This window comes from Osmerus mordax, chromosome 5 (assembly GCF_038355195.1).
Source record: "Osmerus mordax isolate fOsmMor3 chromosome 5, fOsmMor3.pri, whole genome shotgun sequence".
NCBI lineage: Eukaryota > Metazoa > Chordata > Actinopteri > Osmeriformes > Osmeridae > Osmerus > Osmerus mordax.
The window spans coordinates 1,504,870-1,530,577 of record NC_090054.1 but is presented as its reverse complement, the minus strand read 5'-3'; the positions used below and the strand labels follow the sequence as shown (position 1 = coordinate 1,530,577).

Genomic DNA, 25,708 nt, shown 5'->3' with positions numbered 1-25,708 from the left:
ACACCATACATACATACATATACACACGCCCACACACACACACAGAGACACACACGGTACTGTGTTTAGGGGAGTGTGTCAGACTGACTGGTGTGTTCCTGCAGGAGGTACGAGAATCTGGTGGAGGAGCTACTGGACTGCCTCAGCAACAGAAACATGTAGGTCCCACATGTAGCGGGGGTCATGTGGGGGTCAGGGGTCATGTTTGTGCTCTGGGTCACCTGAGCAGCTAGTGTCAATGACTGATTGATTTAAAGGTCGTGTTTGAAAGGTTGTATCTGAAGATATCATGTGGTTACTATGACAACTCCCGTGTTCCAGGCCGTGGAAGTTTGAGCACATTGCCATCGGCTTCCTGTCCCTGTTGCTAAGAGACGACCACCCTCTTCCTGCTCCTGCAGTTCTCTTCTTCGTCAAGAGCCTCAACCACGACTCTCTGCTGGTCCGAAAGGTACACACACACATACACACACAACAACGACTCTCTGCTGGTCCACAAGGTACACACACACACATACACACACACAACCACAACTCTCTGCTGGTCCGCAAGGTCCACACACACACACAGACACACACACACCTCCCTCTGAGCAGTGCTCCTTCCAGGGTAACCCTGGGTGATCCTGCAGAGCTGCAGATGCAGCCAATAGTATGTACCTGCAGAGCCGGTGAGCCGTAGAGCTGCAGTTTCAGGACCGCAGTTCTAGGACCCTCGTTTTATCTGACAGCACCACCTAGTGAATTGGATGACGAAATATACTATTGCGTGTCACTAGATCGCAACAAGACAGGCTAATTCGATGGTTTGAAAGAGGCAAGAAACAAAGAAAACTGGGGAATTTGATTATTCAGATATGGATATATTTAAAATATATATACTAGTGCTGCCAGTTAAACGCGTTTTTAGCGGCGTTAACGCAAACCCATTTTAACGGCGTCAATTTTCTTATCGCAAGATTAACGTTCTTTTTGGCCTGGCAAACTTGTTTGTTTTTTTCACATGCTGTTGCAACAATTACTGACGTTCGAAAAACTACAACACCACACCGGATCTAGCTAGACCGGAAACAAAACAACAGGCACGCCGCACACACTTGTTTGGGCTTGCGAGCCGGCTAAAGAGTAATAGGCTAACTTTACGTTTTCAGTGGATGGCGAGCGCGAGACGCCAAAATGGATGCCAGTAAGTTCTGAATGGAAAGTTTCCTTTTAAAAAGTTGCAAAATGGTTTATTGACAAGACCAAAGGGATCTGTGTGTTTTGTCGTTGTGAACTGAGCTATCATCGCAGCACGTCCAGTCTGAAATACCACTTGATGGCCAAGCACACAGCTGATGCGAATTCTCCGCCACCTCGTCAAAGCCAGGTGATTGCAATGTTTTCAATTTAAAAAAAAACACTTGCACCAAGAAATCCGATCCACTTTTCCATGTTGATTAGAGCATTAAAATGATTTTAAAAAAATTGACAAAAATAAATCAAGGGACATTTAGAATAGATAAAATTTTGAGATTAATTGCGATTAATCGTGAGTTAACTATGACATTAATGCGATTAATCGCAATAAAATATTTTAATCGTTTGATAGCACTAATATATACAATAATAAACAATAACAATCGCAGTATCACATCCATCCACCAAATACACCTGAATCGCTCCATCCAACTCTTCATCATTCCCTCCACCCCATCAACCTCTCTTGAGCGCAACATGTTGAAGGATTTATAGATTTTCGCGACCAAAAGATCAAAAAGAGTGCGACCAAAGCAGTATTCCCCACAAACAGTACTTTCTGTCTTCAACTTGGATGTTAACAGTTGTATGTTTGGAAATCATTGTAGCTCATTGGTAAAAGTAGCTAATGTGAATCACGTGTGGTTATTTATAAAACCACTCCGGTGTCGTGAAATGATTTCGACAGCAAAGTTGAAGTTAGCTAGCTAACGTTAACTTTATTGTCCAATTCAAGACACCAGAATTGTTCTATACATAACCACACGTGATTCAAATGAACTACTTACACTGATTCTCGTCCATCTTGTTATGAAGCAAGCTGCATCACTTCCTCTTCTTCTTCTCGTTATAATTTAATGTCGAGCCGTAACCTACATTCACTACTGCAGGAAAATATTGATGATCTTGTTCCGGTCCATGGTTATCCAATTTGCTAGGTGGCGCTGTCAGATAAAACGAGGGTCCTAGAACTGCGGTCCTGAAACTGCAGCTCTCCGGCTCTGCAGGTACATGCTACTCGATGCAGCAGCTACATGCTGTTTACCTGCAGGGTCTGTGTCGTCCTCCAGGTGGCGATCTCTGCTGTGGCTGGAATCATGAAGCAGCTCAAGAGACCACACAAGAAAATCCCTGTCATCCCCCAGCAGCTCTGTAAGTCTGTGTCCTTAACCCCAGCCTCTCTACCCTACCTGTCTACCCTACCAGCAGCTCTGCAAGTCTGCACCCCTGTCTGTCTACCCTGCCTCTCTACCCTGCCTCTCTACCCTGCCTATCTACCCTGCCTATCTACCCTGCCTCTCTACCCTGCCTCTCTACTGTAAGAAATATTAATCTATCAAGTTTGCACTGTCAGTCAGTGAAGAAGTTAAGAAAGCTTTATTGCTTGCGGCTGGACCACAAGGATATAAAAGGCCACACACCATGGGGGTCACAGAGTTGGTTCTCTAGTCTTCATGTAAAACCATTTAAACATATTGGTGGGAAATCCCCTCCCCTGCATATCAGCTGTCAAGGTGATCGATCCCAGAGGTATCACGCGCGTGCACGTGGCAGTGGAAACTTACAAAGTTATCTGACCCCTCCTAGGCTGACCATATGATTCACTTACTACAGATAAGGTTAAACATATTTTATGGCCTCTCCAGTAAGATAGTGGTCAGCCCAGGTCACCTTGTTTACATAAGCCTAGTGATTCCCAGAGTTCACGTTTGAGGGTAAGCCTCCCTTTGCACACAAAGAATGGTGAACACAGTTTCATTGTTATACAGGATAAAAGGTTACATCTTCAACTTTTACGACATCTACCCTGCCTGTCTCCCCATCTGTCTACCCTGTCTGTTTACCCTGTCTGTCTACCCTTACCAGTCTACCCTACCTGTTTACCCTGTCTATCTACCTGTCTACCCTGTCTGTTTACCCTACCTGTTTACCCTGTCTGTCTACCCTGTCTGTCTACCCTTACCAGTCTACCCTACCTGTTTACCCTGTCTGTCTACCCTTACCAGTCTACCCTACCTGTTTACCCTGTCTGTCTACCCTGTCTACCCTACCTGTCTACCCTGTCTGTCTACCCTTACCAGTCTACCCTACCTGTTTACCCTGTCTATCTACCTGTCTACCCTGTCTGTCTACCCTTACCTGTCTACCCTTACCAGTCTACCCTACCTGTTTACCCTGTCTATCTACCTGTCTACCCTACCTGTCTACCCTGCCTGTCTACCCTGCCTGTCTACCCTGTCTGTCTACCCTGTCTGTCTACCCTGTCTGTCTACCCTGCCTGTCTACCATGCCTGTCTACCCTGTCTCTCTACCCTGCCTGTCTACCATGCCTGTCTACCCTGTCTCTCTACCCTGCCTGTCTACCATGCCTGTCTACCCTGCCTGTTTACCCTGCCTGTCTACCCTTACCTGTCTACCCTGCCTCTCTACCCTTACCTGTCTACCCTGCCTGTCTACCCTGCCTGTCTACCCTGTCTCTCTACCCTTAACAATATACCCTGTCTGCTACCCTGTCTATCTACCAGTTTACCCTACCTGTCTACTTTTACCTGTCTACCCTTACCTGTCTACTATGTCTGTTTACCTGTAACTACATGCTAACCTGCCCTGCTCTCCCCAGGTGGGGTATCCCAGACTGGGGGGCTGGTGGCAGGGGACCGGCCTGATAACCAGTGGCTCCAGTACAACAGCAGCTCCCTGCCCCGCTGCAAGAAGGACTGGGATGGATGTGTGTTCATAGAGAAGACACACTGGGGCTATTACAGCTGGCCACGGTATACACACACACACATATCCTGTCCACACGCATGCTTGCTCACACATACTGCACAAACACAATCCTGTACCCATGCACACACATGCTCGCAAACATATACTCTACACACACACATCATGTCCATATACACGCTCACACACACATTCTCACATACTGTACACAAGCACATTCACACACACACACACACACGTATACTATATCTATACATTCACATACATGCACACACACAAACAAACTCATATATGCATGTACTCTGACCGTGTGTGTGTGCGTATGTCTGTGTGTGTGTGTGTGTGCGTGTGCGTGTGTGTGTGCAGGAAGCTGATGACATATGCCCCACCAGAGGAACAACCCAAAGACCTGACCAGAGACCAGATGACTGAGGTGTGTCTCACACACACACACTGTCAGACACACACATACACACACACTGTCACACACACACACACACTGTCACACACACACTGTCACACTCACACACACACACACACACACTGTCACACTCACACACACACACACACACTGTCACACACACACTGTCACACTCACACACACACTGTCACACACACACACACACACACTGTCACACTCACACACACTGTCACACTCACATACACACACTGTCACACTCACACATAAAAGACTTATGTCCCATCTAGAGATGCCCCCACCGCCAACACCCCCCTGAGCAGTGTCCTGTGTGTGTCCCCTAGAGAGAACAGATCATCTATGACCACTTCTCTGAGCCGCTGTTCATCAAGCAGCTGATAGAGTTCCTGTCTCTGGAGGACCGCAAGGGCAAGGACAAGTTCAGCCCTCGCAGGTTCTGTCTGTTCAAGGTAGGACACACACAGTCTTACACACTCACAGACAAAGCCTGTCTTAGATAAACACACATGCTCACCAAATAAACTTCTTTAAAGGGGTCATTGACTGATTTTATAGGGTATTTCACACTGTTCCTTAAGGTCTCCGAATAGGGTATGTAACATTGGTTGGGCAGAAAATGGCCCGGGTGCTGTTCTATGCACCCTGTGAAATAGCCCTGGAATAAAACGAGAGGTTTTCTCCCTTTTATGGTATGCTCATGAATATAAAGATGAGCTGCGCGCTGATTCGTTGGTTTACAACGAGCGAACCTGCGGAGCAAAGAAGAAACATAGCCAAACATGCATCGTGAATTATAGATGTACATGACAACACTGGTTATTTATTCGAATGAAACACTGTATTTCTGCGATTAACGCCGCAGCGTTTATTACACAATGTTCATTTTTGGTGCGGCGTTTATTTGAGGGCGGCGTTTAATCTAAGAAATACGGTATTCTAGGCTAGCTGCGCTAGCATGCTAATGTGTCTGTAGACAAGCTTGCTAGTTCGCTACAGTAAATGTTCTTAGCTAGTTTGAACAGTACGGTTTTCTAAATCACCGATTAAACAACGAGCAAATGTCAATGTTAGCTAGACTAGCAAGCTCTATCTCATCTGCTTTTTATCAACGCTGATTTGCAAGGAATACAAGAACAGTTAGATAGGGAAAACATCTAGACTGTAGCCATGTAAACTGGTTTAGCTTGCTAACGCAAGACCACCTGCCTCTCTCTTTCAATAGATCATCTAGACAGGCGATAGCAATAGGCTAGACTTCTATTAGTTTTCGGGCTATTTTTTCATAAGCTTCCCTTCTAATGCCGACTACAGCTAGTCTAGCTAGAGTCATTTGCTAAGTTAAGTATGTTGATGTGTATTTGAAATGTATTCAGCATTCTACCTATGCTAGATACAGAATATGTTAGCTTTGCTAATAACTGTTGGCGACAAAATCATACTTAAAGATTGCGGTTGTGATGAACATACGGTCGGAACAGCACCTCTTTTCAGCAACAGCAGCTTAACAAATCCTTCTTTAAATTGTCCATTGTGTTTAATTCCTTCTTTAAACTTCCAAACTTTCTTTGTAATTCCCGTGGAAGTAAACAAAGCAGCTCGGCACTAAAATAGTGTCTGAGATCTACATTCTGGGGCGTGACCAAGGTACAGACCAGAGACAAAAAAGGTGGAGCCACCGAACTGACGTCAGTTCGGTGGCTTTTTGGAATCCAACCTTTTTGTAGCTCCTTTTTTAAATTGTGAGATTTTTATAAGAAAGAGGTATCAATGGGACTTGAGGTTCAGTGTATGTCCATTTTACCCACTGAACTGTCGTTATTCAACTATGACAAGGTAAACTCGGTTTTGCATTCAATGACTTCTTTAACAACTCCTAACTCCACCACCCACCCCCCTCCTCCTCCTCGTCTAGGGTCTGTTCCGGAACTTCGGTGACAGCTTCCTGCCGCTGCTGCAGCCTCACCTGCAGAGTTTGGTGTGTGACTCTCATGAGAGCAAACAGCGCTGTGTGGCCGAGATCATCTCAGGTCTTATCAGGGGCAGCAAGCACTGGAGCTACGACAAGGTAGCACACACACACACACACACACACACACACTGGAGCTACGACAAGTTAGCACACACACACACACTGGAGCTACGACAAGGTTGCACACACATACTTCCATGCCTGTAGTCTGACCCCTGCCCCCTGCCCCAGGTGGAGTGCCTCTGGGAGCTGCTCTGTCCGCTGCTCCGCACTGCCCTCAACAACATCACCATAGAAACCTACGCTGACTGGGGGACATGCATTGCCACCGCCTGCGTAAGAGAGGGGGGAGGGAGGGGGGGGGAGGAGAGAGGGAGGGGGGGCGGAGGGGGGGAGGAATGGAGAGGTGAATGGAGAGGTGAATGGAGAGGTGAATGGAGAGGTGAATGGAGAGGTGAATGGAGAGGTGAATGGAGAGGTGAATGGAGAGGTGAATGGAGAGATAGATAAGTAGATAGTTCCATGTGGCATGTGTGTTCCCGGAGAGTTAAAAGATATTAGTGTGTGTGTGTGTGTGTGTGTGTGTGTGTGTGTGTGTGTGTGTGTGTGTGTGTGTGTGTGTGTGTGTGTGTGTGTGTGTGTGTGTGTGTGTGTGTGTGTGTGTGTGTGTGTGTGTGTGTGTGTGTGTGTGTGTGTGTGTGTGTGTGTGTGTGTGTGTGTGTGTGTGTGTGTGTGTGTGTGTGTGTGTGTGTGTGTGTGTGTGTGTGTGTGTGTGTGTGTGTGTGTGTGTGTGTGTGTGTGTGTGTGTGTGTGTGTGTGTGTGTGTGTGTGTGTGTGTGTGTGTGTGTGTGTGTGTGTGTGTGTGTGTGTGTGTGTGTGTGTGTGTGTGTGTGTGTGTGTGTGTGTGTGTGTGTGTGTGTGTGTGTGTGTGTGTGTGTGTGTGTGTGTGTGTGTGTGTGTGTGTGTGTGTGTGTGTGTGTGTGTGTGTGTGTGTGTGTGTGTGTGTGTGTGTGTGTGTGTGTGTGTGTGTGTGTGTGTGTGTGTGTGTGTGTGTGTGTGTGTGTGTGTGTGTGTGTGTGTGTGTGTGTGTGTGTGTGTGTGTGTGTGTGTGTGTGTGTGTGTGTGTGTGTGTGTGTGTGTGTGTGTGTGTGTGTGTGTGTGTGTGTGTGTGTGTGTGTGTGTGTGTGTGTGTGTGTGTGTGTGTGTGTGTGTGTGTGTGTGTGTGTGTGTGTGTGTGTGTGTGTGTGTGTGTGTGTGTGTGTGTGTGTGTGTGTGTGTGTGTGTGTGTGTGTGTGTGTGTGTGTGTGTGTGTGTGTGTGTGTGTGTGTGTGTGTGTGTGTGTGTGTGTGTGTGTGTGTGTGTGTGTGTGTGTGTGTGTGTGTGTGTGTGTGTGTGTGTGTGTGTGTGTGTGTGTGTGTGTGTGTGTGTGTGTGTGTGTGTGTGTGTGTGTGTGTGTGTGTGTGTGTGTGTGTGTGTGTGTGTGTGTGTGTGTGTGTGTGTGTGTGTGTGTGTGTGTGTGTGTGTGTGTGTGTGTGTGTGTGTGTGTGTGTGTGTGTGTGTGTGTGTGTGTGTGTGTGTGTGTGTGTGTGTGTGTGTGTGTGTGTGTGTGTGTGTGTGTGTGTGTGTGTGTGTGTGTGTGTGTGTGTGTGTGTGTGTGTGTGTGTGTGTGTGTGTGTGTGTGTGTGTGTGTGTGTGTGTGTGTGTGTGTGTGTGTGTGTGTGTGTGTGTGTGTGTGTGTGTGTGTGTGTGTGTGTGTGTGTGTGTGTGTGTGTGTGTGTGTGTGTGTGTGTGTGTGTGTGTGTGTGTGTGTGTGTGTGTGTGTGTGTGTGTGTGTGTGTGTGTGTGTGTGTGTGTGTGTGTGTGTGTGTGTGTGTGTGTGTGTGTGTGTGTGTGTGTGTGTGTGTGTGTGTGTGTGTGTGTGTGTGTGTGTGTGTGTGTGTGTGTGTGTGTGTGTGTGTGTGTGTGTGTGTGTGTGTGTGTGTGTGTGTGTGTGTGTGTGTGTGTGTGTGTGTGTGTGTGTGTGTGTGTGTGTGTGTGTGTGTGTGTGTGTGTGTGTGTGTGTGTGTGTGTGTGTGTGTGTGTGTGTGTGTGTGTGTGTGTGTGTGTGTGTGTGTGTGTGTGTGTGTGTGTGTGTGTGTGTGTGTGTGTGTGTGTGTGTGTGTGTGTGTGTGTGTGTGTGTTACAGGAGAGCAGAGACCCCAGAAAGCTGCACTGGCTGTTTGAGCTGCTGATGGAATCTCCTGTCAACGGGGAGGGAGGGTCCTTCGTGGATGCCTGGTGAGGATCTGCTACATATAGATCTATATATGAGGATCTGCTGCACATATATCTATGCATGAATATCTGCAAACTACAACGACATATCTTAAGGGTGTGCCGATCGGTCGCCGACCATTATCGGACGTTAATCATTTTAAATACTCGGTACCCACTATAAAGGCCGCTCAAAAGATCTGATTTTTTTTTCTGTGCACTTTTTTGCCCATGGTTCTTTATCTCCTACCTAGAGAAAAAAATGTGAAACAATATTTTGACTGGCCTTTTATGTTTCAGATTTTTTAGTCTAAAGTAAAAATGTGTAAAGACTGTTTATTCTTTTATTGTAATTTATTATTCGGCAGGATAGTGACATTTGTTTATTTACAAGCGGTTATCAATAACTCAGCATAGGCTGCTATGGTTTATGCTGCGTCTCTATTTTAGCGATTTTATCATCTATTCTTTGTTATACTTAATATACATTGTTGTTAACAATAGTTAAATAGATAATGCTACATGATAAATACAATGCTTCAAATAGACCCCTTAATCAGAATCAGAATGGGGTTTAATCGCCATGAAAGTTTGCACAGACAAGGAATTTACTTTGGCAGGAAGGTGCATACATTCAACATATAGGGATCATAAATCTTGAATGGTGGTGTACAAGTCTAACTATACAAACTACTAACGGTACAAGGTCTAACTAATACTAAGGGGCTGGAAGAATTTAGGGGAAAAATATATATTTTAAAAAAGAAAAGAAAAAAAAGATCGGTTATCGGTACTCGTGTCGGCGATACTGCTTCTAGCGATCGGTAATCGGCCCCAAAAATCCTGATCAGAGCATCCCTAATATATCTATAACTACAATTAAATATCTATTATAAAAATCTATTATAAATCTAACTTTATATCTATAACTGCCAGTGCTCGATGGTAACTGTAGATGTGCCAGTGCTGGATGGTAACTGTAGATGTGCCAGTGCTGGATGGTAACTGTAGATGTGCCAGTGCTGGATGGTAACTGTAGATGTGCCAGTGCTGGATGGTAACTGTAGATGTGCCAGTGCTGGATGGTAACTGTAGATGTGCCAGTGCTGGATGGTAACTGTAGATGTGCCAGTGCTGGATGGTAACTGTGTGCGTCCCCAGCCGGCTGTACGTGCTGCAGGGGGGGCTGGCCCAGCAGGAGTGGAGGGTTCCTGAGTTGCTACACAGACTGCTGGCCTACCTGGAGCCCAAACTCACACAGGTGTACAAGAACGTGAGGGAGCGCATCGGCAGGTACTCACACACAAACATGCTTTCATACACAGGCACACGCACATACGCAGGACCCAGACTGACACATGCACACACATCTCACTCACACACCCATTCACAACCCTGTTTCCCTTTCTGCAGTGTGCTGACCTACACACCCCACAATATACACTCTCTCACACACACCCCAGAACACATACACACTCTCACACACCCACCCACGCCCCAGAACACATAAACACACTCTCACACACGCCCCAGAACACATACACACTCTCACACACCCCAGAACACATACACACTCTCTTACACACCCCAGAACATATACTCTCTCACACACCACACCCCAGAACACATACACACTCTCACACACCCCAGAACACATACACACTCTCACACACCCCAGAACACATACACACTCTCTTACACACCCCAGAACATATACTCTCTCACACACCACACCCCAGAACACATACACACTCTCTTACACACCCCAGAACATATACTCTCTCACACACCACACCCCAGAACACATACACACTCTATCACACACCACACCCCAGAACACATACACACTCTATCACACACCCAAGCCCCCTCCTTACCCTGCCCCCTATCTGCAGTGTTCTCACTTACATCTTCATGATCGACGTGACCCTGCCGTCCGTCCAGCCCACCTCCTCCCCTCGCGTCGCTGACTTCACGCAGCGCGTCATGCAGCACCTCAAGCCTCTGCTGGAGGGAGACGAGGAGATCCAGAACCACGTGCTGGAGGAGAACGAGGGTGGCCTGCAGGACGAGAGGACCCAGGCCATCAAGCTGCTGAAGACAGGTAGGAGCAGGTTACCATGGAGATGAGTAGCAGGTTACCATGAAGACAGGTAGGAGCAGGTTACCATGGAGACATGTAGGAGCAGGGTGTGTCTCAGTGGAGTATTCTAGTACAGTAGTGATGTTATGTCTCCTCTAGTACAGTAGTGATTTTATGTCTCCTCTAGTACAGTAGTGATGTTATGTCTCCTCTAGTACAGTAGTGATGTTATGTCTCCTCTAGTACAGTAGTGATGTTATGTCTCCTCTAGTACAGTAGTGATGTTATGTCTCCTCTAGTGCAGTAGTGATGTTATGTCTCCTCTAGTGCAGTAGTGATGTTATGTCTCCTCTAGTGCAGTAGTAATGTTATGTCTCCTCTAGTGCAGTAGTGACATGTCTCCTCTAGTGCAGTAGTGATGTTATGTCTCCTCTAGTACAGTAGTGATGTTATGTCTCCTCTAGTGCAGTAGTGATGTTATGTCTCCTCTAGTACAGTAGTGATATGTCTCCTCTAGTGCAGTAGTGATGTTATGTCTCCTCTAGTACAGTAGTGATATGTCTCCTCTAGTGCAGTAGTGACATGTCTCCTCTAGTGCAGTAGTGATGTTATGTCTCCTCTAGTGCAGTAGTGATGTTATGTCTCCTCTAGTACAGTAGTGATATGTCTCCTCTAGTGCAGTAGTGATGTTATGTCTCCTCTAGTACAGTAGTGATATGTCTCCTCTAGTGCAGTAGTGATGTTATGTCTCCTCTAGTACAGTAATGATGTTATGTCTCCTCTAGTGCAGTAGTGATGTTATGTCTCCTCTAGTGCAGTAGTGATGTTATGTCTCCTCTAGTGCAGTAGTGATGTTATGTCTCCTCTAGTACAGTAGTGATGTTATGTCTCCTCTAGTGCAGTAGTGATGTTATGTCTCCTGTGTCTCAGTGCTGAAGTGGCTGATGGCCAGCGCTGGACGATCCTTCTCTACTGCCGTCCCAGAGCAGCTCCAGCTGCTTCCTCTGCTCTTCAAGGTGAGCATCATGCCTGCTTCCTGTTGTCATGTAACCTGCATTTCCTGCTTCCTGTTGTCCTGTCACCTCCACTTCCTGTTTTCCTGTCACCTGCGCTTCCTGTTGTCCTGTCACCTCCACTTCCTGCTTCCTGTTGTCCTGTCACCTGCACTTCCTGCTTCCTGTTGTACTGTCACTTGCTCTTCCTGTTGTCCTGTCACCTGCACTTCATGCTTCCTATTGTCCTCCACTTCCTGTTGTCCTGTCACTTACTCTTCCTGCTTCCTGATGTCCTGTCACCTGCACTTCATGCTTCCTATTGTCCTCCACTTCCTGTTGTCCTGTCACTTACTCTTCCTGCTTCCTGATGTCCTGTCACCTGCACGTATTGCTTCATGTTGTCCTGTCACCTCCACTTCTTGTTGTGATGTCATATCCACTTCCTGCTACATTTCTGCCATGTCACCTCCACTTCCTACCTACTCTCCTGTCACCACCTTGTCCTGTCCAAGATATCAGTTATGTTCCAGATTAGCTCCTGTAATGGAAATGTGCTCCCTCTCTGTGCCCTCGTCAGATTGCTCCGGTGGAGAACGACGACAGCTATGACGAGCTGAAGAGGGATGCTAAGATGTGTCTGTGTTTGATGTCCCAGGGTCTGCTCTACAGCCAGCAGATCCCCCAGGTGCTGCGCACCCTTCAGGAGGTGAGACGCACGCACACACACACTGCACACACGCACACACACACTGCACACACGCACACACACACTGCACACACGCACACACACACACTGCACACACGCACACACACACTGCACACACGCACACACACACACTGCACACACGCACACACACACTGCACACACGCACACACACACACTGCACACACGCACACACACACTGCACACACACACTGCACACACGCACACACACACTGCACACACGCACAGCACACACGCACACACGCACTGCACACACGCACACACACACTGCACACACACACTGCACACACGCACACACACACTGCACACACGCACACACACACTGCACACACTGCACACACGCACACACACACTGCACACACGCACACACACTGCACACACGCACACACGCACACACACACTGCACACACGCACACACACACTGCACACACGCACACACATACTGCACACACGCACACACACACTGCACACACGCACACACATACTACACACACGCACACACACACTGCACACACGCACACACACACTGCACACACGCACACACACACTGCACACACGCACACACATACTACACACACGCACACACACACTGCACACACGCACACACACACTGCACACACGCACACACACACTGCACACACGCACACACACACTGCACACACGCACACACACACTGCACACACGCACACACATACTGCACACACTTACACACACACACTGCAGAAGTCACAGCTTTTCACATCCTACCATGGGAAACACTCATTACCGTAGCAACCAGTCACACTCACTACCATGGCAACCACACATACTCACAATCATATTCATGTTTACATCCCTGTTCTTGTTCTAAAGATAAAAATAATATTCAAATCTGATTTATTGGCCAAGCCATAATGTTAACACACACACACAGTATGTTAACCTCTTAAGAATCCTGTTAAATTTGCCTGAAAACGCCTAAACAGCATACCCAAAGTAAATTGGAAGCTGTTCTTGAACCATTTGGAGTACATGCATGTAAATGATCTCTTTTGAAAGCTGACACTCTGAAGTTATGTCCCCTGTTGTCAGGACCCCTGTCAGTCCTACTAGTGTTGAGTAATAGAAGCTTGAACACAAGGAAAGTGAAAATTTCTATTTCCGTCTAGATTTTGTTTTGAAAACAGAGGCCTGAAGAGGCCTAGAGGTGGTAGGTATTAGCTGGAAGACTAAATTGGACCACAGGTTGAAGCCTTACCCAATTCAAATCAAAAGTCAAACATAATACCACAATATATTCATATTTGACACATGTTTTATAAGAGTACATCCATTCATTTTCTAAAAGGGCCTTTTGGAGACTCCAAAATGACCCTTTGTAACCAAGGTCAAATACTCAGGATAAAAGGTATTATTTTTCATAATTGTTATCTCTAATGAAAGGTGGTACTTAGAACTATCATATATAATAGCTAAATCCCTAATTAGTATTACTGAAACACAAAAATTGAAGCATGAACACATTGGAGGGCTTTATCTGATTCCCAGGATTGGCGCACAAAGAAAACTGATTGCGCAATACCATATTGCGCAATCGACTTTTATTTTGACGGCTCCACAGACACATACAAATGAGGTATTGGAATTTTCAGCTAGCTTTCAGCTACAAGGCTAACGAGCTCATTTCAGAGCCAGTCGAAGCCAGTTCGAGAAATTTGTTTAGAAAGAGTGTGTGGGGGGGGGGGGGGGGCGGGGGGGGGGGCAGGACGCACAGACCTAATTGGCTTTAGAGGGCTGTCAACGGGGCATGGAAGCTCCTATTGGGTCAAACAAGGTGTCAATCAAAATGGGAGGGTTCAACGGACATTTTCATGCCTTCATATCGTAAATTTTCTAGAAAAAAAATAGAGAAAAGAACACTTTTATGTGAACAAGTTGTTTCTTCCGTCGGCTAACTTGCATAATGAAACAAAGGATAATGGCTATTCATGAACGTAAAACATTGTATTTGGACGAATTACTTTACATGGTTAGATACTTTGAACCCTTGGGAATGTACGCAGATCAAGTTTTGATGTGTGGTTTGCATACCTGGACGACACAGAACCTTTGAGGGTAAGTAGAGATGTTTGGCTTTGTAAACAACACCAAAGTGGTGACTGGACAAAGACGTTGACTAAACTTGTTGTTGTGACTCGATCTTGAAATGGTTTACATATCTACAAGCACAAGAATCGTAGCTTTCCAATGATGTATAACATGTGTAGCGTCTAAAAAATATATTTGTTAGAATTTAGTGCGTCATAACTGAGGAAGGGGGGGGCAGCATTTTTGTAACGCGGGCGATACAGGAACGTAAACAGTATGTTAACACACACACAGTATGTTAACACACACACAGTAGTTTGGTTCTGGTCGTTGGTGATTCTCCAGCAGTAAAAACAACATAATATTTATCTGTCTAATATTGCCAGGAATGTGTGTGTGTGTGTGTGTACAAATAAGAATGGGTTTAGTTTCCCACAATCAACTCTAGAACCGGACACTTTGCAAGTTCATATTCTGCAGCTCTTTATAACCCAACAGAGTGCAGGACTGGGATTGACGTTGTTTGGAGCAGTTTAACATCAAATAATGAAAAAGAATTTCCCAACCAGTTTGGCTTGCACTCTTCACTCTAGAGTTAGCCATGTTGAGTTGACTGAGCTGCACTACGCTAGCTTTTATGAGTGGAAACAATATGGATATAGAGAGCCTAAAACAGGCATAAGACATGAACAATATTATATGTCAGTGCATACAGAAAATCCAAGACTGTTTACTGATGAAATACTGGCTGGCTAACTAAGAAAAATAAAGTGGATGGTTTATTTCAGTAGGTGTAGCTTGATGGTTATCTACAGCTGTGTAGACCAATGGCTCGGAATTACACAAAGTCACACAGTTTAGCCTACAAAGACAGGATTAGATTTTCAGTGCTTAAGGAATCATCACTTGCTGGACAACCTTTCAATTGGCAATTCACATACGTTTTTGGGTACCCTATAGACTACTGTTATTTAGCAGCAAATTTGCTTTTACAGGGTTCCCACGGGGTCTTAAAAATTCTACAATTCTTAACTTTAAATTTAAGGCCTTAAAACATCTTAAAAACAGACAGATTTTCATCCGAGGTCTTAAAGGGGTCGTTGATTGCAGAACCGAATTTACCTTGTCACAGTTGAATAACGACAGTTCAGTGGGTAAAATGGACATACAGTGAACCCAAAAGTCCATTGACAACTCTTTCCTATGCAAATCTCACAAAAAAAATGTTTTGCTGTAAAATGGTAGGTTTTGAAAAAGCCACTGAACTGACGTCAGTTCGGTGGCTCCACCTTTTTTGGCTCTGGTCTGTACCTTTGTCACGCCCCAAAATTTGCTGCGCGCTGCTCTGTGTACTTCCACGGAATTACAAAGAAGAAGGTTTTTCAAGGATATTGAAAATGGACTACGGTCGTAAATGCAGTGTTCCAGCCTGTACAGGGAATGCTGACACTTTTCATAGTCTTCCCAAGGAACCAAATACTCGACGGGCTGTGATGTTTGTCTATGAGAAGATCCCTGTGCAGTTCGACCCTCAATTACACATTTGCTCGAGGACAGTTTTGAAAACCTGGGATAATGTAAAGTAGGATTTGCTATGAAGCTGTTGCTGAAAAGAGGTGCTGTTCCGACCTTATGTTCATCACAACCGCAAGCTGTAGTATGATGTTGTCTCTAACAGTTATTAGCTTTGCTAACGTATCCTGTATCTAGCATAGGTAGAATGTGTGATGATTTAGCCTAGTTTACTGGCAATGGGGCTAACGTTATTTCATGTTCCTGACTGTTTCAATCAAATAAATAACCAGTGTTGTCATGTAAATCCACAATTCAAGATGCATGTTTGTCCAGATCTATTTTTCAGCAAGATAGCTAGAGCTAACTGAAGCTGAGTTGAGTCATGATAGTTTGTTTGCTAAGCTGTAGTGCTAACGTTAAGTCGATCCTGTTTGCTTCGACAACAGAAGTAGAAACAACTAACGTAATCATTTCAAATGATATCTAATCAATCTGTTGAAAACAGTGTTGTGTAGACACAATAGATGTATTTGAATGTTTTTATTTCAAGTCTCCACCTTCGATGTTTCAGTGAGTGCTGTTGGCCGTGTTCAGTGTTGCTAGATTAGATTGACAGTTTTCCGCCCAATAACAATTTAAAACCCGCCCACTTCTAAAAAAAAAACGCCCAAATCCTTACTTTTCCAGAAAGCCTGGTAAAACCATTACATGTTCAATAGAAAATACGCCACAAACATTCAAAGCTTTAATCTGCAAAAACGGATATTAAATGTACAGATCACTAAGAGCAAAGTGAGAAAAACATTACACCTGAAGTTTTAGCTCAACACAATAAAGTAATTACATTCTGCCATGACTGCAATGTAGATTAAGCCACAATTAAACTCCAAAATCCAACCTATTTAGAATATATATAGCCTATTTTTTTTTCTCAACAAGCACAGAAACACTACTAGGCCTACTGTATTTGCACCGATTGTTATCTCCCCTTCGCGATTGTTCCTCTCTATCCCTTATACACACACAAAAATGAATTTCTAGAATTTACAGTATTGTTGATACCGCAGTATCCATGGATTCCAAAGCCCCACTCCAAATGATTGTCCCTACAGTCACTGCACAAGCCAATGAGCTTACTGGCTAATAGATGGAAGAATCAAATCTCCCCAACATTTGCCGGGGAGGTTTGAAAGTAGCGGATGTCCACCCATTCCTTGAAAGGCCAGAGCGAACATCCATGAGGCTGGAAAGTAGCTGTAGTCCCATGCGATTTCTTGTGTCATCCTTTAGCAGCGTCACCTGGGAAAATGCCCTCTCAACATGAGCGTTGCATATTGGCAGTGTGAGCGATCGAATGGCACCCAGTGCTAATTCCTGAAAACACTGATTTCCTCCCGCATCTTTGAACGCTTCAACTTCCATCCAAAAAGCGTCAATGCTGGGCTTTATAACTCTTTTCAGTGTAGACATGTACAGTTTTTCAAGATCTTTAAACACACCCAGCGTGTCTCCTGTTTCCATTTGGAAGTATTTATTCTCGGTTCTGATTTCCGTCAAAATGGGCCGGAGAAAGTGCATGTAAAGGCTATTCGATTGGTCGCTGTACATTTCTTTCAGTACCCTAGCTGAATAACAGTGTTTTGCATTTGATACCAAGTTGAAATGGATCTTGAGTGCGTCTTTTTGATCTAAAATCCTCTCGATGCAACTTCTCCCAAGCAACCTTGAATATATGATTAGAGAAACCTATAACTGGTTTGCTCATTCAGCAAAACGCCAGAGTATCACCCAGCTCTACCCGTTGGTTAGTGATAGCAGTCCTATCACTAACCAACGGGTAGAGCTGGGTGATACCAATTTCAGGGGACACTCCATCGTTTATGGTCTCATAGATATTCCTATAGTTACTCTGGCGTTTTGCTGAATGAGCAAACCAGTTATAGGTTTCTCTAATCATATATTCAAGGTTACTTGGGAGAAGTTGCATAGCTTTGTTCGCAACTAGATCAAATGTAGGGATGGGTATCGAGAACCGGTTCCCAGTGAATCGATTCCTTGGAATCGTTAGCAAAATTCCTAAACAATTCTGTTAACGATTCTCTGTGCCGTTAAACAATTAAAATGCTCAGTTTAATAATGGGACACGCGAACGTCTGTCTGAATAAACTATAAAAGTTTGCGCATAGACAGACTGCAGCAAACATGGCAACTAGGAAGAAGCGTTCTAAAGTTTGGTTGTATTTCACACGACAAAATGACAACAACGCCACTTGTAACGTGTGTAAAAAGTCTATTTCGTCGAAGGGAGGAAATACTACAAATATGAAGAAGCATTTGAACACACAGCATGGAATGAAGTTACTGGAACGTCGTGTTCGATGCATGCAGCAGCGCAGCTAACGTTCGCGCTTCATCTCTAACTATCTAAGGTAGGGCTAAACTGCTCAAAAGTGATCACAACCACTTGTTACTGTGTGAAGCAATTTGCCTTTATTGTGTGTAGTCGACCTAGTTATCTTCTGTCCCGTCGTTTGAAGCATACATTTTAGCTCTGGCATTCGTCTCCCATTAGTATTGATCTTATTGATCATTTCACGTTATCGGGGCGGCGTGTGTTATCAGCAAACGTTCGCGTGTCGCATTATTAAACTGAGCATATCGATTTTTAATTCATTATTAAACTTACCATTTTAATTGTTTAACCTTTTAATAGTCCTGTTAAATGTGCCTGAAAACGGCTAAACAACATACCCAAAGTACATTCAAAGCTGTTGTTGAACCATTTGGAGTATATGCATGTAAATGGTCTCTTTTGAAAGGTGACACTGAAGTTATTTCCCCTGTTGTTAGGACCCCTGTAAGTCCTACTGGTGTTGAGTAATAGAAGCTTGAACACAAGGAAACTGAAAGTTTCTATCTCCGACTAGATTTTGTTTTGAAAACAGAGGCCTGAAGAGGCCTAGAGGTGGTAGGTATTAGCTCATTTTTTCCGACCATCACACTTGCCCCATCTGTAGCAATCCCCACCATGTTTTTGATGTCCAGGCCACACATCCTCAGAAAGGCATCGAGTGCTTCAGTAATTCCAGTAGCTCTTGCGTTGTGAAGATCAACAAGCCCCAAATAAGTACTAACAAATTTGCCGTGTTTCTGTGAGCGGTACTTAACACACAGACACAGAAGTTTACTCACTGATATGTCCGTGCTTTCGTCAAGGTAGAGAGAATAAGGAGACTCGCCAATATCTTGCTGTAACTCCTCTCTGAAGTGCGGTGCCAGGACAGACTTTATAACTGCGGTACACTTGGTCCTGTGCATTTTGACTGTTCCCATCTCCTCGTGCAAAATATCTGACAATCATCCACTGCGTTGATGGAAGTGTGGCAAGCAACATAGGTTGCAATTCTGAGTTCACAACGTTTTTGGTCATCATTGATTGTGCCTCCACCAGCCATTGGTACTGTAAATGATTTCACGCTGGGCACACAACGGGACTTGTGCTTCTTTGTGGAAGCATGATCTTTCAGATCGCTAAGTTGAGCCCTGATCTCCGTGTTACAATATTTGCAACGGGCTTTACACTCATCTTATGGGACAGACTCGATCCACATTTTCAACTCCGGATCTATCTCCCACTCTTTTCTGTAAAGCTTTTTATACTTCCCCCACTTCGGCATATTTTTACTTTTTGAAAAACAATGCAAACCCAAGTTAGCTACGATATGCTTTAAGCAATTTCATGCTAGGTAGGCCTACCCTATAGGTCAGCCTCTGTCCCTTGCCCTTCCTGTATTCAGTTCCTTAATTTGTGAAATACCCCAAAAAACAGTCAATCACCCCTTTAAATTTAATTTAGTCAGGTCTAAAAAAGGATTTACCCTCGTTCATTTCCAGAAACGCTGTCTGCAGTAAGTTATTACAAAGTAGCAAAAAAGTATTGAGTCGTAGCCTACAAAGTGGAGCTCTTTGATACAATTGTAACAAAACCATCAGAACGCTGCCCTCAAAATGTTGGTTCGGTGTGTTGTAGTTCATTCTGGGGGATATTGGTGTTGGTACGTACGCGGTGATAAATGCAATACCTGCCAGCGAAATACGTATGCGTCTCCTCAAAGTTTGTTAAAGTTTTAAAGTTGTGTCTCGTTGAAAGTACACTTTCAAACGGTACCCAGCTCCAGGTACAAGGCTCGCTGCAAACTTTGCCCAAAAAATGTTCAATTAGCTAATGTGATTGCTTCATCTGTAAATTAAATGAATGCACATTTTCTTCCGAATTTATTTGATTTTAATATTTTTGGGGTATTGCGTTGTGTAGGTCTTACATTTCAATCTTTATGGTCTTAAAATGTCTTAAAAAGGTCTTAAATTTGATTTACTGAAACCTGCAAGAACCCTGTTTTATAACCGATATAGCCAGGTTAGCAGTGCTGACTTCTGGCATATAAATCAGCTGTTTTCAAAGGGTTATCTTTATGGATGAAATTCTGGCTAGCTAACAGAACAATAATATAAAGTGGATACTTTCAGTATAAATCAGTGAATTTTGTTACATAAATGAATGTTATTACTGATGTCAAACTGCCAACACATTAATGTGCTCTCAACTAAAACTGTGTGCGCTAGTTACTTCCTGTAGCGTCTTGTAAAGACATGACCATGAGCCGCACCTTAACGATTATTTGCACAAAGTTTCCCAAATATATTTTGCGGTTGCACAGATACAATTTTGGGAACCACAATGGTCACAATTTCTAGCCCTGTAATACATACTAACTCACAATATCCATAATAATATATAACACAGAATATACAAGCATGTTGTCGCAAGCAAGTTGTCGCAATACGACGGTGGGTCACAATGACTGATGGGTCAGGGTTAGCATGGTAGTACACAACAAGGAAGTGCATCACATATGGGAATGGAACTGATCTGTGTGTGTGTGTGTTTCCAGATCGCGGGCAGCAGCTCCTGGCATGCCAGGTACACAGTGCTGACGTACCTGCAGATCATGGTGTTCTACAACCTGTTCACCTTCCTGAGCCAGCCCAGCGCTGTGCAGCACGTCAGACACCTGGTCATACAGCTGCTGCAGGATGAGCAGCTGGAGGTACCCCTCTCTCTCTCTCTGTCTCTCTCTCTGGCTCTCTGTCTCTTTCTGTCTGTCTCTCTCTGTCTGTCTGTCTCTTTGTCTGTCTTCTCCCTCTCTTTCTATAAATCTCCCTTGTCTATTTCCCTTTCTGTTTCCTCTCTCTTTCCTTCTCTCTCTCCCTGTCTTTCTCTTTTAAGTCCTCTGTTGCTATGAGGCTCAAGCTGCAGGAGTAGCCTGTTGCCATGGAGATCATGTTGAGATTCAAAGGGACGGGGGGATGGATGGAGGGTTGGAGATGTGTGCATCTCTCCAGTCCTCTAGTGTGTAACTGCTTTCAGCCATGGGAAATGCTACGCAGTCATTAGGGTTGGGTATCGTTTCAATGTTATCGATTCAGATTCTGGTTTTCGAATCCGGTCATTTATTGTGCCCCACTATGCTATTTTCATTAAAAAAATTCAGGCCATCATTTAATGGAGAGGCAGTAAGCCAGAAACTTTTGGGCTTAGCCTATATTTGAACTGTAAAGTCAGCCAATCATCCTGTAGACATGTAAGAGACTCCTCCAAGACTAGCAATTTTATGTACTGAAAAATACCACCAAGGGATCGTAATACCCTTCGTAGTAGTTTGGAACCAAAATGAGGACTCAAATGTCTTATCGAACTCACGGTTCTTGGAAATTGACGGTCTCAATACGAGTCATTGTGATCCTGGAGGAAACTAACATCAGGTCCAGCCAATCATTCCTAAGTGCCGTTGTACTCCTGGAACAAGTGCGTCTTGAGCCTTTTCTTGAAGGTGGAGAGACAGTCCGTGTCTCTGATGGACGTGGGGAGTTGATTCCACCACTGGGGGGCCAGACAGGAGAAGAGCTTGTGTTGGGACCGGGCGGTCTTGAGCGGTGGGACCACCAGACGGTTGTCAGAAGAAGACCGTAGGTGGTGGGGGGGGGTGTAAGGCTAGAGGAGAGACTGGATGTAGGCAGGTGCAGTCCCGTTCACCGCTCGGAAGGTCAGTACCAGAGTCTTGAATCTGATGCAGGCCCTGATGGGAAGCCAGTGGAGGGAGATGAGGAGCGGGGTAACATGGGAGCGTCTGGGTAGGTTGAAGACCAGACGGGCCGCCGCATTCTGAATCCTCTGGAGAGGGCGGGTTGCGCATGCTGGGAGACCGGCGAGCAGCGAGTTTCAGTAGTCCAACTTTGAGAGGACATACTTACCATACTTTCCTCTCTTTCTCTTTACCACTCTTATTCTCTATCTCTTTCCATACTTTCCTCTATTTTCTTTCTCTGTCACTCCCTCCTTCTCTCTATCCTTCTCTCATTGTTTCCTTACTTCTCTCTCTATTTCACTCCATCTTTCTTTCCCACCCTCTGACTGTCTGTCTGGATACTCTGGATGGTAACCCCCCTCCTCCCCCCCCCCCCCAGGTGAGGGAAATGGCTGCCACCACGCTGAGCGGCTTCCTGCAGTGTAACTTCCTGTCCATGGACCCCTCCATGCAGAGCCACTTTGAGGAGCTGTGTAGGACCAGACTGCCCAGGAACAGAAGGAGGGAGCTAGGCTCTGCAGCGGACAGCATCCCCTCTGGAGGTACACACACACCCCATCCCCTCTGGAGGTACAAAGTGAGTGTGTATATATAAACGTGTGTAAACGTGTGTGCAGACCTGGTGAGGCGTCATGCGGGCGTGTTGGGGCTGAGTGCCTGCGTCCTCTCCTCTCCCTACGATGTCCCCACATGGATGCCCCAGCTGCTCATGGACCTGAGTGCTCACCTCAACGACACCCAGCCCATAGAGGTACACACACACACACACACACAGCCCATAGAGGTACACACACACACAGCCCATAGAGGTACACACACACACACACAGCCCATAGAGGTACACACACACACAGCCCATAGAGGTACACACACACACAGCCCATAGAGGTACACACACACACAGCCCATAGAGGTACACACACACAGCCCATAGAGGTACACACACACACAGCCCATAGAGGTACACACACACAGCCCATAGAGGTACACACACACACAGCCCATAGAGGTACACGCACACACACCTCTCACCCTCCTCTCTTTCCTGCAGATGACGGTGAAGAAGACTCTGTCTAACTTCCGCAGGACTCACCATGACAACTGGCAGGAGCACAAACAGCAGTTCACTGATGACCAGCTGCTGGTGCTGACTGACCTGCTGGTGTCCCCCTGCTACTATGCCTAGACAGGTACACACACACACTACCTGCTGGTGTACCCATGCTACTGTACACACACACACACACACCACCAGAGACCAGTGCTCACCCTGGTATCCTGCTGTGTCTTCAGATGGTGATCAGCTGAACATCTCCTCCATGGTCTGGTCTCCTGGAGGGATGCTGTTGGCCAGGAGGAGTGACAGGAGACGGCACAGGAGATGGCACAGGAGATGGCACAGGAGATATGATACAGGAGATGGCACAGGAGATATGATACAGGAGATGGCACAGGAGATGGCACAGGAGATATGATACAGGAGATGGCACAGGAGATATGATACAGGAGATGGCACAGGAGATATGATACAGGAGATGGCACAGGAGATGGTACAGGAAGCCGGAAGGAAATAATAACTTGACTCTGCTGGTCTCTACTGGACTCTTCCAGACTCTACTAGTCAATATTGGTCTCTACTGGTGCAACGTTGTCTCTTCTGGAGTATACTGGTCTAATATGGTTCTTGCTGGTCTGTGCTGGACCCAAGACAGAGAGAGGCCAGGGCGGGAGGAGAGGACTTAAATAAAGAGTTGTGTATTTATGTATTGAGCGCTCATTTACATTTCTACTACACTTAATATTTAAGGTTGAACCACCGCAGGAATAACTGGTCTGCGGTTTGTAATATTCCTGTACAGGTGTGTGTGTGCGTGCGTGCGTGTGTGTTTGAGACCGCCTACATCTATCTGAGCATCTGGCCATGTGTGTGTGTTTTATCTATATGATTATATGCATATTTTATGTATATATCCTGTATATAACAAACACAACATATTTATTGTATTTATTTTATTTTGAAGTGTTGGTGATAAAAAATCTTCTTAGAGAGTTCATAGATTTGGTAGAGTGCTATCTTTCTACCTACTCTTGCATGGTCTGTGTGTAGTTGAGAGTGTGTGTGTGTGTGTGTAATTTAGGGTGTGTGTGAGAAGTGTGCTGTGAAGATCTGAGCGCAGTGTGATAAACAAGTCCCAAGACCCCCCCTATCTCTCCCAGCAAGACCTGTATCTCTGTATCAGTAGAGTCCAGCAAGACCTGTATCTCCGTACCAGGAGAGAACAGCAACATCTTTATCTCTGTACCAGAAGACACCAGAAAGACCTCTATCTCTGTACCAGGAGACACCATAAAGACCTCTATCTCTGTACCAGGAGACACCAGAAAGATCTGTATCTCTACCAGGAGAGACCAGAAGCAAGACCTGTATCTCTGTACCAGGAGAGTCCAGCAAGACCTGTATTATTGTACCAGGAAAGACCACCAAGACCTGTATCTTTGTACCAGGAGACACCTGCAACACCTGTATCTCTGTACCAGGTGAGACCAGAGACCAGACCTGTATCGCGGTACAAGGAGAGACCAAGACCTGTATCTCCATACCAGAAGAGACCAGAAGTAAGACATCCTGCAGTTCCCTCTTTTCTTAATTTCTTACCTTTACTTTCTTTTAACGCCCGGTGAGACACCTTTTGGTTTATTGTTTTGGGCTTGTCGCCTCATGGAGATGTGAGCCCAGTCTCTCGGACACACCATCCAGTTTAGTACCTCACTTCTGTAGAGTGTAGTGCCAAAACTGCAAGTGTTTTTTTTTTAATGTACTGTTTGCTTATATTTAATGAATAATAAAAAAAAAAATGGTTGTTTGTATGAAACTTTTGACTTTGGGTTGTGTTTAGTCTGTCAAGGTGTAGCAGGCTACTTTTAACAAGAAATAACAATACGGTATCTAATTATGCTTGAACAGTTTTTTGTGTGGGGAGGGGGGCGGGGCGGGGGCATGATTAGACCTAAATACAGTGATGATAGATGATCTTTGACTATAAGATAAAAAATATATATACGAATTATGCGCTCAGTGCTTGAGGCGGTACCCGCGTTTATACGTCGGTAGTGACTTCATACCTCCCCCACGTCCTGCCCGACGTTCTTCAACCCAGAGGATGGATGTGCAGTCAAGAAACGAATAAACGGTGTATTGTCCGATTTTTTGAACGCGCGGATATGTCAGCGATTATGAATACATAAGGTAAGAATTCGAAGGAAAAAATCGAAATTCGTCTCCCGGTATGTCTTCTGGGGCCGTTGCTAGTAACGCAGCCTTTCAAAATGCGCCGTTTTTGCTGCAGTGTGCAGGATGTTCACGTCAAAAGGGCTCCAGTGTGTATAATGTGGGATGTTAATTATAAAGGAGGCTCGCGCGTAGGCATCGTCTCTAATACAACTGGGATTTTAGATGACAGTAATTTTAAACATGTTTTAATGAACGATGTTCGTGCCATTACCATTGAACTGGGCATCACAATAACGTCACAGTCTTTCTTGCATTTTTT

General features: G+C 45.2%; 1 protein-coding gene across 2 annotated transcripts in view; it reads left to right on the top strand.

Annotated features, from left to right (window-relative positions):
- psme4a (proteasome activator subunit 4a) overlaps positions 1-25,030 on the top strand; it is a 67,026-nt gene extending 41,996 nt beyond the window's left edge. Inside the window, exons 30-48 of one of the 2 annotated variants that reach the window (XR_010876710.1) lie at positions 105-158; positions 322-451; positions 2,310-2,391; positions 3,860-4,013; positions 4,333-4,399; positions 4,729-4,854; positions 6,318-6,470; positions 6,606-6,710; positions 8,560-8,651; positions 9,789-9,920; positions 10,523-10,731; positions 11,641-11,726; positions 12,283-12,411; positions 20,964-21,119; positions 22,537-22,699; positions 22,775-22,908; positions 23,209-23,347; positions 23,451-23,552; positions 23,591-23,610. Coding sequence is in view for 1 of the 2 variants with exons in the window: in XM_067237107.1 (XP_067093208.1) it covers positions 105-158; positions 322-451; positions 2,310-2,391; positions 3,860-4,013; positions 4,333-4,399; positions 4,729-4,854; positions 6,318-6,470; positions 6,606-6,710; positions 8,560-8,651; positions 9,789-9,920; positions 10,523-10,731; positions 11,641-11,726; positions 12,283-12,411; positions 20,964-21,119; positions 22,537-22,699; positions 22,775-22,908; positions 23,209-23,343 (2,107 nt within the window). In the remaining variant the exon portion in view is untranslated. Of the gene's footprint in view, positions 1-104; positions 159-321; positions 452-2,309; positions 2,392-3,859; positions 4,014-4,332; positions 4,400-4,728; positions 4,855-6,317; positions 6,471-6,605; positions 6,711-8,559; positions 8,652-9,788; positions 9,921-10,522; positions 10,732-11,640; positions 11,727-12,282; positions 12,412-20,963; positions 21,120-22,536; positions 22,700-22,774; positions 22,909-23,208; positions 23,348-23,450 lie in introns of both variants that reach the window. The other variant, XM_067237107.1, reaches the window with a different exon arrangement.
- The last annotated feature ends 678 nt before the right edge of the window (positions 25,031-25,708 follow it).